We start from the raw sequence: 12,912 nt of genomic DNA, 5'->3' as shown, positions 1-12,912 counted from the left end.
CACACAGGAATAAAGTAAAACAAGACCCCTCCCTGCTCCATAATGGAGAGAGAGAGCCCACGCAATAAATATGTGCCCTGGCATAGTATGAGAATGGGAAACAAATCTGGTTTTCTGACAGTTTTAGTTCCAATTTTCCTCTCTTGTGGGCATTTGGCTGCATCAAGGATGAATCTAGTGTTTAAAGGAAATATTTTTGGTATGCCACTGCCGCTGTAACATCTGCTAGTTTCCTTATATGTCCGTAAGAAACACTCTGTACTTTGTGCATTATTTAAAGGGAATTTGCAAGCATAATCATGACTCTAGGTAACTTAGGATATAACTCCCGTGTAAGATGTGATTCCACTGTCTGTTATGCTCTTCGTTGTTTATTATTAAAGTTTTTGTCTTTTAATAATGGATGGAATACACTTTTCTCCTTGACTTTTATGGTAATTAGATTGGTGTTTTATTTTTTTTAATTAGAAATAAAGCTGTTCAACTTGAAAATGAGCTGGAGAATTTTGCTAAGCAGTTTCTACCTTCAAGCAATGAAGAATCCTAACAATAGAGATTACTTTGGTGACCATGATGGGAGGAAATGAAACTTGTAAGATTGGGACAGTTGTTATTTTTATGAAATGACTTTAAATATGAATTGTACTAACTGTACCTAAATAGCAAAGCCCTGTGTAGATTCTGGTAATGATCTATCTCAGGGTATGTGTATTTTTGAAGAGTGTTATGTCCTTAGTTTTAATTTTGGGTAAAGAAAGGGCTAAAATCATGAATTAGTTACAAGCAACAGTACCAACTTATGTGACCCCTGAGGGGTGGGGCTGTGAGCTCTTAATTTGTTTTTGATTCTGAAAACCTCTGCTTCCTGGCATCCAGGAGTTAGAGATTGAGCCTTTCATCTTCTTTCTCAAAACTAGTTTTTGATGCTTTCTTTCATGGGAATAGTCACTTTTTAATTTTATTTAATAAATTGCATTGCTAGAACCACCAAGGAGTGTGGAATGTCCTTGAGTGTATTATTTATGCAAGTTACAGTCACTTTGCCATCATGGCAGCTATGTGAACCACTAATAAATGTGCTGTTTTTACTTTTTATTCCCATTAAAACTGACGTGAAACAGGATAAAAAGCTTGTTATGGTCACTTATAAGTATCTGAGTCTAAGTAATTTCCTTAAATGTTTCTAAAGAAACATTTTCAGCTTTGCTCCAATTATGATTACAATAAGGAAAGCTTTCCTAGCGCAATTTTAGGAGTAAAGTTTGAAGAGATAAAAATAGCCAAAGATAGGAGAGGTCTGAATTTTGAATGATAACAGTGATGTTTTAAAAAAGCTGTTCTTCAGGAGGCATTTGTCTAGGATATTGCTGGATTCTACCCCATTGGAGGCTTTTAATTTTATTTGTATGAATTTTCCAGGGTTTCATCAAAAATTATTACTGTATTTTTTACCTTAATGAAAGATTTTGGGTTCAAATATCTTTCTATATTAAAAGCTGATTGAGTCTGTACACATGTAAATTATGCCTAGTAGAGGTTCTGTTGACTTTCTTCCCCACTGTGGAAGAGGCCAGTTTTGCCTCCATTTGCACATTCATTTCAGTATTTCTGATCAATAAATGTAACATTTACAAAATTCTCCCTTGAGCTGGTAGAAATGCCTCACCAGTTTCCTCTTTAATGAATCAACTAAAATCTTTGAAGTTAAAAAAAATTGATTGAAACTCAGATGGAATGGAAATGTACAAAAATGACACCATTCTAGGAATTTGCTAGACAAAATATAGGACTACCAGATCAATATCTCCTAGACACTTGTTAGAAATGCACAATCCCAAGGAACACAGTACATTTGGCCACGTGTAGTTTATGCTTCCTTTTCATGGGAGGGATAAAATTTAAGGCTTTTTTTCTTTGAATACACAATCCTTCCTTTTCTATGCCTTTTAAGGCTTCTAGATGCTACTCAGCCTTTTTACAGCAGGTGCAACTCTATTTTTCAAGATATCTTAGGAGATAACACTAGGCCATTGAAGCCTTTCAAAAATATATTTTTATGCAAATTAACACTAGAATGCAGTATACTAATGCAAATTAATTTTGGTGTTTAGCTTTTATTGCTGATTTATAACCCAAGAAATGGTACAGGTCACAGAAAGTGGGATTAGGTAACAACTACAACATGCAAAAACAATGTCTAAGATCACGCACTGCTAATTTAGTTTACAAAGCTCAAGGCCGTAACCTTTATATGAAAGTACTTAAACTTGAAAACTCATAATGGTTTGGTATCACCTCATTAGTATAATACAGTGGTGCTCAAAGTTTGGTCGTGGATCATCAACATTACTTCTTTTTCTTTTTCTGAGACAGGGTCTCAGTCTGTCACCCAGGATGGAGTGCAGTGGGGTGATCATGTCTCACTGCAGCCTCAACCTCTCGGGTTCAGGTGATCCTCCCACGTCACCTTCTGGGTGGCTGGGACTGCAGGCACACGCCACCATGCCTGGCTAGTTTTTGTAGAGATGAGGTTTCCCCATGTAGTGCAGGCTGGTCTTGAACTCACAGGCTCAAGTGATCCTTTTACCTCTGCCTCCCAAAGTGTTGGGATTACAGGCGTGAGCCACCACGCACAGCTATAATCACCTTCAAACTTACAAGAAGTGTGGATTCTTGGGTCTGAACCCAGACCTATGGAGTCAAACAGTAGGTTTGGGGTCCAGCAATCTATGGTTTAACAAGCCATCCAGGTGTTTCTGATGCACAGTAAAGTTGGGGGCCACTGGTGTAGTAGCTTTGGTATGGCAACTTTTCCATCACTTGTTTTATGTAGTTCTATCTGATCAATTGTGAAAACATAATGAATGTTGGAAATGGAACAGTAAAATAATGAAAGCCAACTCTTATGCCTGGAAATATGTGCACCTATGACCAAGTCCGTGAATTATACAGAAATTATGTGATTATGAGTGATGTACTTCAATGTTATTGCACATACACTTGTTTACTTTGTATGTTTGCAGGATTAAACTTTGTATAATCTTTAAAAAAAAATTTTTTTTCACTATACAAGGTTGCAAGATGAAAATAAAACCTGTTTGCCTGATAGTTGACAAATGTAGCATTTATACTAGTAGTAAGTGAGGTTTAATCTTTCATTCTTAATTACTTTCGTGGTAGATATGTAAGTTATCTTGAGGAGACCTCTTTTGACTGCATTACTGTTTAGTTCTTCTGGTCAAATTGACACTAGAATGCAGTATACTAATGCAAATTAATTTTGGTGTTTAGCTTTTATTGCTGATTTATAACCCAAGAAATGGTACAGGTCACAGAAAGTGGGATTAGGTAACAACTACAACATGGAAAAACAATGTCTAAGATCACGCACTGCTAATTTAAGTTACAAAGCTCAAGGCCGTAACCTTTATATGAAAGTACTTAAACATGAAAACTCATAATGGTTTGGTATCACCTCATTAGTATAATACAGTAAAAGAGTAAGTCAAAGTTACATACACCAGTCATTAGTATGTGTCATACAATACTGAGAGGTGGCAACATGCTAGCAGCCGTCGCTCTCGGCGCCTCCTCGGCCTCAGAGTCCACTCTGACGGCACTTGAGGAGTCCTTCAGCCTGCCACTGCACTGTGGGAGCCCCTCTGTGGGCTGGCCAAGGCTGGAACCGGCTCCTTCTGCTTGCGGGGAGGTGTGGAGGGAGAGGCGTGGGCAGGAACCGGGGCTACGTGCAGCAGTCGCGGGCCAGCGCATTCTGGGTGGGCATGGGCTCGGTGGGCCCCGCACTCGGAGTGAGTGGCCAGCACTGCTGGCCCCGGGCAGTGAGGGGCTTAGCACCCAGGCCAGCAGCTGCAGAGGGTGCACTGGGTCCCCCAGCAGTGCTGGCCCGCCAGTGCTACGCTCCAATTCTCGCTGGGCCTCAGCTGCCTCCCCATGGGGCAGGGCTTGGGACCTGCAGCTCGCCATGCCCGAACCTCCCTCACCCGCCTTGGGCTCCTGCACGGCCGGAGCCTCCCTGATGAGCGCTGCCCAGTGCTGTGGCACCCAGTCCCATCCACCGCCCAGGGCCTGAGGAGTGTGGGCGCATGGAGCCGGACTCGCGGGCAGCTCCACCTGCAGCCCCAGTGCAGGATCCACTAGGTGAAGCCACCTGGGCTCCTGAGTCTAGTGGGGACTTGGAGAACCTTTGTGTCTAGCTAAGGGATTGTAAATACACCAATCGGCACCCTGTGTCTAGCTCAAGGTTTGTAAATACACCAATCAGTACTCTGTATCTAGCTAACCTAGTGGGGATGTGGAGAACTTTTCTCTCTAGCACTCTGTGTCTAGCTAAAGGATTGTAAATGCACCAATCAGTACTCTGTGTCTAGCTCAGGGATTGTAAACACACCAATCAGCACTCTGTCAAAATGGACCAATCAGCTCTCTGTAAAATAGACCAATCAGCTCTCTGTAAAATGGACCAGTCAGCAGGATGTGGGTGGGGTCAGATAAGGGAATAAAAGCAGGCTGCCTGAGCCAGCAGTGGCAACCCGCTAGGGTCCCTTTCCACACTGTGGGGGCTTTGTTGTTTTCGCAAAACCGCGAAGGTCTTTGGCTTCACTTTTGAAGTCAGCGAGACCACCAACCCACCAGAAAGAAGAAACTGCGGACACATCTGAACATCTGAAGGAACAAACTCCAGACACACCATCTTTAAGAACTGTAACACCGCCGGGCGCGGTGGCTCAAGCTTGTAATCCCAGCACTTTGGGAGGCCGAGACGGGCGGATCACGAGGTCAGGAGATCGAGACCATCCTGGCTAACACGGTGAAACCTCGTCTCTACTAAAAAATACAAAAAACTAGCCGGGCGAGGTGGCGGGCGCCTGTAGTCCCAGCTACTCCGGAGGCTGAGGCAGGAGAATGGCGTAAACCCGGGAGGCGGAGCTTGCAGTGAGCTGAGATCCGGCCACAGCACTCCAGCCTGGGCGACAGAGCCAGACTCCGTCTCAAAAAAAAAAAAAAAAAAACTGTAACACTCAGCGTGAGGGTTTGGGGCTTTATGCTTGAAGTCAGCGAGACCAAGAACCCACCAATTCTAGGCACAATACCATTGGAGGAGCACATTTCAAGTTTTCTGCCTTAGACATAACAATTTACAGGTACTTAGTATGCTTCACTGGACAATAGAACTAATATTCAGAGTGTCAAAGGGCAATTAATTCTTGCCCTCTGCTTCAACCTATAGTGCTGTGTACCCCTGCATGAACTCATAAGGGAAAGAAACATTTTATTATAGAACAATATTAATCAAGGACAGAAATAACCAGGAAAGCATAATAAACCTTCATGACCCCATTGTGCAGCTTCAGGAATTTCCAACCCATGGCTAAAGTTGTTTTATCTCCCACATTTTGAAGTAAATTTAAGATAATCTGTAAATAATTATATAACATCTTTAATTTCCACATTCATCCTCCCCCAAGGGTGTGGTGGTGAAAGAAAGTAGTAAAGATAATTTATCAACACCATAAGCAGAATTGCTTATTTAAAAATTATAGAGGCCAGGCTTGTTGGCTCAAGCCTGCAATCCCAGCAGTCTGAGAGATCAAGGTGGGACGGTCTCTAAGTCAGGAGTTCAAGACATGCCTGGGCAACAAAGCAAGACCCCTGTTTCAATAAAAACTTTATAAAAAATTGGCTGGGCATGGTAGTTCATGCCTGTAATCCCAGCACTTTAAGAGGCTGGGGCAGGCAGATCTCTTGAGCCCAGGAGTTCAAGACCACCCTGGGCAACACAGACCCTGTCTCCATAAAAAATATAAAAATTAATTGGGCATAGTGGCATGTACCCATAGTCCGATCCTACTCAGGAAGCTGAGGTAGGATGATCGTTTGAGCACGGGAGGCTGAGGTTGCAGTAAACCATGATCACACCACTGCACTCCAGCCTGGGCAACAGTAACACTCAAAAAAAAAAAAAAAAAAGGTGCGGCATAAAAAAAAAGATACAATGAAATCTGGTTAAAAGCACTTTATTGATTACAGGATCAATTCACATCATTTCATAAAGCCACTGTACAAATAGAGGAATGAATCACTGTGTAAGAAAGATCTAAGAACAGTTAAATCATGATACAAGTCCATAGTTTATATGGTTTAAGAGCTTTAAGAGCCTTAATCTAACATGTTTACCCTTCCCATAATTAGACTACTACTGACATTCATGTTCAATTGACCACAAGTGTGTACAAATCATTCTAGGTAAAGACAAACATTTTCAGAATGCTTTAACAGGAAAATAATTTTAATCAACTTTAAAAACACACTTACATGTGAATGCCTTTGGATAGGAAAATAGAAATGCAAGTGTTCAGATGCTTCTTTGAAAAGAAAACAATAGGATAAAGCACCATTGTGTAAAAGACAAAAGGCTTGAGATATCTACCAAGTATATCACTGAAGTTCTATTAATTAAGAAATACTGTACGATGTAAGATTTTGTTGAATACATTTAACACCAGTTGGAACATAGCTTCCCCCCCTCCACCCCCCGTAATGCTGCTTTATCACAACTGTATTTTACAAAATCAGTAACTGGATTTAAAGAAGACATAGGAGATTTTATCGACATGCAAACATTTGCTAAATACAAGGTGTACCATCAATGTGTGATTAATAAGTTACTTTTTAAAAATAAAGTGCTAGCTTAGATATTCTATAAACCATTTCACTGAGTACCTATTATGTAACCAATATTTTAAAATATACACTGAATCTGAGGCAACCCAAAATGAACAATGGAAAGAAAACTAGTAAATCTGAAATGTACTTCACATTCTACTTAATCTAATTTAAAATATAAATTCATTGTGCAACCCATAAGATAGTCCAACCTGTGGATATTTTTAAAAATTCTAACAGAAGAAATCATTTAAAATTTTGCTTTTTCACAATGGCAGAAAGGAAAGAATCTGAACATAATATTTAATTAAAAAAAAAAATTCAGCCTGACTCAGACCCTGAACATTTTAGAAAGAACATCTTCACTATTAAAATGATGACAGGCCCAAATGGGGGATTGTTTAACCAGTTTTCCTAAGTTAAACCAAGAATAAGCCACAAGTATTCATTGTGTTACAACTTAGATCTGAGACATTTACATCAAAGCATATTTCCCTGAACATGTTCACACTGAAAATGCTTAAGGTCTTAAATTATTATTAAATCCAAAATACCAAGAGTATTGGAGGAGCTCAGTTATACAATACTGGCACAGCATTTTTAGGCAATAATAAAAGTTTCACTTTGTCACCTTAAGTCAAGATCCATTTATTAATAGGTTAAGTTTGAAATTCTGTAACATATTCTAGAAGCACCTACATCCATTATTTCCAGGAGACTAGTTTACTATTATCATGCAATCTCTGAGGTCATATGAGTCTAAAATGAAGGGAATTGCTGAACAGGCCCTTTTGCTGATGAGATATGAAGCCCAAATCTTTGCCTCTGAAGATGCAATTCAATGTGGTATGTGTAATCGCAAGTAAAAACTTGAGCTAGGGAGGAATCCTGGATATTCAGTCTAAATCTCAAACAGTATAGCTGCCAAAAATGAGGCCTGTCCATTAAAGTGGAGGAGACATCCTTGCTGATAGCAAAAACTGCTTTTTATTTTATTTATTTATTTATTTTTCTGAGACGGAGTCTTGCTCTGTTGCCCAGGCTGGAGTGCAGTGACGTGATCTCAGCTCACTGCAACCTCCGCCTCCCGGGTTCAAGCAATTCTCTGCCTCAGCCTCATGAGTAGCTGAGATGACAGGCACCTGCCACCACACCTGGCTCATTTTTGTATTTTTAGTAGAGACGGGGCTTTACCATCTTGCCCAGGCTGGTCTTGAACTCCTGACCTCGTGATCCACCTGCCTCAGTCTCCCAAAGTTCTGGGATTACAGGCATGAGCCACTGTGCCTGGCCAAGAACTGCTCTTAAGCAGGTTTTTGGGATGATATGCTAAACACCACAGGGTGATCACATATTTAGAAAAGAATATGTATCTCTAAAACATTCTTGCCAGATCTCAAAAAATTACTCTTCTTGACATGCTACAGAGTCGACAAATTAACCTTCTGAGGCACATTATGTTTAAATGTTTCCTAGAAAGTAAAGAAGGAAACCTGGCTGGGCACGGTGACTCACGTCTGTAATCCTAGCACTTTGGGAGGCTGAGGCCAGTGGATCACTTGAGGCCAGGAGTAGGAGATCAGACTGGCCAAGATGGCGAAACCCCGTCTCTACTAAAAATACAAAAATTAGCCAGGCATGGTGGCATATGCCTATAGTCCCAGCTACTTGGGAGGCTGGGGCACAAGAATCACTTGAACCCGGGAGGCAGAGGTTGAGGCTGCAATGAGCCAAGATCGTGCCTCTGCACATGCCAGCCTGGGTGACAGAGATTCTGTCTTTAAAAAAAAAAAAAAAGGAACATTAACTGCAATATTCTGGATGATGCGTATTTTTTAAAACTAAATCCAGCCAGATTTTTCAGCCTTAAAAAGTAAGATCAAAAATATTCAACAGCTCTACAAATTATATACTCATTGAATTCAGGAACAGTAACAGAATTAAACAAATAATCAGCTCAACTTAAACTGCAAGTAAACAAATATACTTAGCAACTGGAGCCTCTAATATTAGAAAGCAAAGGTGTAACCAGGAAGGTAACTGTGGTAGTGAAGCTACTCTGTGGCCATTTGTTTATGTGTATAATTAACCACAAGTGTTAAATAGTTTTTAGTCGCCGAATAAATGTTTAATTATGGGAATTGCTTTAAACTCCTCTTCATAAACTTTAAGAACATTAAAATAAATGTCATTTTGAAATATGTTAAGGCCATATAATTCCTGTGGTCTGTATGCCTCTGACTACTATAATAACTTTTAAGTAGAGGAGATTCTCTCTCATACATTTAAGGTTATTTTTATGCATAATACAGTTGCTTTCTTGAACAGGACTTCAGAATAAATTTCTGACTAACCTACATGGCGAACTTTCCCCAACCCTCTTTTTCCGGAAATGAATACATTCCTTTATTCTTTTCTTAAAGAGCTGTTCTTTATGAAGTGATATAAACAGCCTACAAATAAACATTCATAGCATTAATAGCAAAAGTTCATATAATTTTTTAAAATTTTTATTTTATTTTTTAAATTTGAGACGGAGTCTCACTCTGTCGTCTAGGCTGGAGTACCGTGGCACAATCTCGGCTCACTGCAACCTCTGCCTCCTGAGTTCAGGCGATTCTCCTGCCTCAGCCTCCCAAGTAGGTGGGATTACAGGAATGTGCCACCACACCCAGCTAATTTTTGTATTTTTAGAAGAGATGGGGTTTCACCATGTTGGCTAGGCTGGTCGTGAACTCCTGACCTCAAGTGATCCGCCCACCTTGGCCTCCCAAAGTGCTGGGATTACAAGTGTGAGCCACTGCACCCAGCCAAAAAGTTAAGAGAAATCTTAACCAAAATATAAATATACATTCATAACTGCCATCTACGATATTCTGTTTTGGTCCTATATCTTAATTTGCCTTTATCCATTTTATTATTCTTCTAATTGTCAACTGATTTTAATAAACAAAACTGATACTGATGTCTTTACAGTTGATGCATATATTAGCACATTCACAATATAAACAAAAATTCAGAGGTAAAATTTGGGAGTATTTAGGTTAAGGTTACACATGTTCAAAAGTTAACACAGACCTATCTGAAAAGTAACTAAGTTACAAAACAATGCACGTCTATATATCAGAATAATCCAAGACTTAACCATCACGCAAGACTAACAATCTTCTATTATAAATCATTCCGACTTATTTGTAAAAGAAAATCCAACAGGAAAAGTATCTTTAACTTGGTGGTGGGGGACATTCTAGTAATAGACACATTATTATACCACAGAAGAACTATTTATCTCTAACTCCTTTAAGAACTGCTTTAGGAATTTTTATTTTGGCTTTAAGTGGAATCACTTAGATCTAGATATCCTTTGAAGCAAAACCACTTAGAAACCAGTATTTTGTGCTAAGGAAGGGAATATTACAAAATATTGCAAAACAGAACAAAAAGCTTAAGGGTTTCATTTTAAGAAATGTAAAGGCACAGATATTTCACATCGATTCAGATTTTATAGTATGCAAACGTGAAATAAACCACCATATTACAACAAATATGTCTTAGTGATTTGGTTAGATTTCACACTTCTCTCCAAATGTAACACTGTCACACTGCATTTCCTCTCTAAATGTATACTGATAGCACTGGGAAAGATGTTCAGATGCAGGGACAATCCCAATGTTTACCAAACTTCTGAAAGATGAATATACACTACAAACTTAGTTCCAAATATGAAATGAATAGGAAAGTTCAGCCATTTAGGGGGGTACTAAATCATAACCAGATCATAACCAGGCTTTTAAAATGTGAAGAACCATTTATATGCTATTATCTACTTTTTATTAATAAATTCTAAAGAAGTTTCTTATGTATGTCCAAAATATCAGTGAAATCTCTAATCTCTGGCCTTCAGATTATCTGTCCCCTCAAAGGACTGAAAGCGAGCACTTAGATTAATAGTATATGGCAAATGATGCATGAGAAACGAAGGACTCCCCTTAGAGGTGCCCCTCCTGTCAATGCTCTTAAACATGAAGCCATCAGGATCTCTCAGATTCAAAGAGATATCAGAATTCAAGGGGACTTTCTTCAGACATAAATATACACACATACAGTATCATTTCTGTCTATTTCTGTACCTGGTTCTTCCATTACAAAACTAAAAAACGTGACATTTCTTGTGTATACAAAGTTAAAAATGTACTTCTTAAAAAATGCAAACACAATGGCGACCTGCTATAATGTGTACATTATGTTCTACACAAAGAAAATAGACTCTTGAGTACACACAATTCCTTAAGGTTAAATTAACCCAACTCCTCAAATTAATACACTGGTCCTTTTGATCTCAGAAGGCGCCTTTGCCTTTTTCCCCCCTGACTTTTTTTTGGTAGTATACTGAAAGCTTGTTTTTGTATATAATCTCATAGAAAAATCTTCACCTGCAAATATAAGGTAGAATTTTTTCACAGCTATAGGCTGTAGCATTGATTTCTCCAGATATATCAATGGAGAACAAAGAACATGTATGACACTGTTAATTCCAGATTCTAAGGAAACTGTCCCAAGAGCCTGTTGCCACAGCCATGCCATCATCAGTTACACCTAAGCAGCTCACACGGTTGTCATGACCAGCAAGGACACCTGAAAAAAAAATTCAGTAAAAAATTAGCAATTTTAGAGTTTTAGAATTAAACAAGTATATGCAGAGATTTAAAAGGGTACTTAAAAACTATCAGTCCAGTCTGAAAGCTCATCAGTTAAAAAATGATAATACTTTAAAAGAAAACAAATTTCTCTGAGTAAGAAGATAGGTTAGAAGTAAGCTGGATGTATTTATAAATTTGATTATTTGAATTTTGACATGTGCCTCAATTTGTGGTTTTATTTTTTGAAAAATCATTTTATAATTCAACTTATCTAGGAAAACATATGCAGACAATTATTCCACATCTTTAATAAGTTCATGATATTCCAAATTTTGCTACTGAGCTATGCTATTTTCAACAAAAACAAGATTTTCAATGAAGTTCACTGAAGTAGTCCTTCACCACAGGAACAATAAAAACATAAGAATAAAGCTGCCTTACATCACTGCTTCCAAAAATACCAACATAATTTATTTACTTTCTTATGCTAATCACCAGACTCTGGAATGTTATTGGTCATAACCTTCTGAAACCATGAAACTCATCTAGTTTTCATTTCTTTCACATATTAAACTCACTTGATGTATTTCCAATATTTGGGAGGAAAACAAGAAATACAATAAGATTAATAAGAAAAATCAGAATATATCAAATGCTCAAAAATTTTTAAAAATACACTATGTTTGAATTTACATTATCCCCCTATATTCGTAAGTATATCATTTTCGATCAATCATCTCAGGAAAAGAAGTTCATCTTGTCTAACTCTAAATATTCTCTATAGTATCTCCAGTAATGGCCATGTTTGACAATGGGAAAATTTACCATTATGAGTTGAAATAACAAAAAAATATGAACATTGTGGGTAAATACTTTAAGTCACATTGGACAGGGAAATGAATTAGCAATTCCCAAGTCAGGATCCAATTTTAAGTTCAAAGTTCCAGGTAAGCCAACTTGAAACCAGCTTGTAAGTAAAGCAAAACTAAAACTCAAGCATGTAAGTGTGGACAACAAGCACATTTTTATTTTGTTATGGATACGAATTGTTTCAATCCAGGCAAAACACCAAATATCTTTACAAAGTAATTGGCTTTAAGCAACAGAATACTTCCAGGAATCTACTTGCAAAGTATAAAACTGCAAACCATGCAGCCTCTTAAAAGAGGTTGTAGAAAATTATTCCTGGAAAAAACTTACACTGCCTCTGTTACCTCAGGAACCCCAACAACTGCATAGGGGGGTTAAAAGGGTAAGGACATAAATCCACAAGGACAGTGAGATGAGAGCAGGCAATGGCAACCAACTTTTGTAAGCTGGATGGTGGCAACTGTGTTAATGAACACCAAAATAGTGAGTTCAAAATGAATAATATAGTAAGCCAAGTAACAAAATTACACTGCAGATTCTCCAAAAGCATCCCTACTAGGTGGAAACAGGTATCTCTGGAACAGGTAGGGGCAAAGGCAGAGAAAAATAAGATTGCACTGGAAAGTGTTCATCAATCAGTAAGACCCCCCAGGTGTCCTCTTCCTCCACTCTGCAGAGTCAGGTGACGGATCATCCTGTGCTGTGGCATAAGACTAGA

General features: G+C 38.6%; 2 protein-coding genes across 6 annotated transcripts in view; one reads left to right on the top strand and one right to left on the bottom strand.

The window, feature by feature from the left end:
- MFN1 (mitofusin 1) overlaps window positions 1-1,714 on the top strand; it is a 43,925-nt gene extending 42,211 nt beyond the window's left edge. For all 3 annotated transcript variants that reach the window (XM_025376982.1, XM_025376983.1, XM_025376984.1), the window contains one exon: window positions 469-1,714. In XM_025376982.1, coding sequence (XP_025232767.1) covers window positions 469-547 — 79 coding nt within the window. In that variant the 3' untranslated portion in view covers window positions 548-1,714. The remainder of the gene's footprint in view (window positions 1-468) is intronic.
- A 4,305-nt stretch (window positions 1,715-6,019) lies between these two features.
- Window positions 6,020-12,912, bottom strand: part of GNB4 (G protein subunit beta 4) — a 59,275-nt gene continuing 52,382 nt past the window's right edge. For 2 of the 3 annotated variants that reach the window (XM_025376891.1, XM_025376890.1), the window contains one exon: window positions 8,469-11,319. In XM_025376891.1, the coding sequence (XP_025232676.1) occupies window positions 11,213-11,319 (107 nt within the window). In that variant the 3' untranslated portion in view covers window positions 8,469-11,212. Of the gene's footprint in view, window positions 11,320-12,912 lie in introns of all 3 variants that reach the window. The other variant, XM_025376889.1, reaches the window with a different exon arrangement.

The sequence above is a fragment of the Theropithecus gelada genome, chromosome 2, assembly GCF_003255815.1.
Source record: "Theropithecus gelada isolate Dixy chromosome 2, Tgel_1.0, whole genome shotgun sequence".
In the NCBI taxonomy this organism is placed as follows: Eukaryota; Metazoa; Chordata; class Mammalia; order Primates; family Cercopithecidae; genus Theropithecus; species Theropithecus gelada.
Note: the sequence above shows the minus strand (reverse complement) of the source record. Positions and strands in the feature narration are given on the sequence as shown.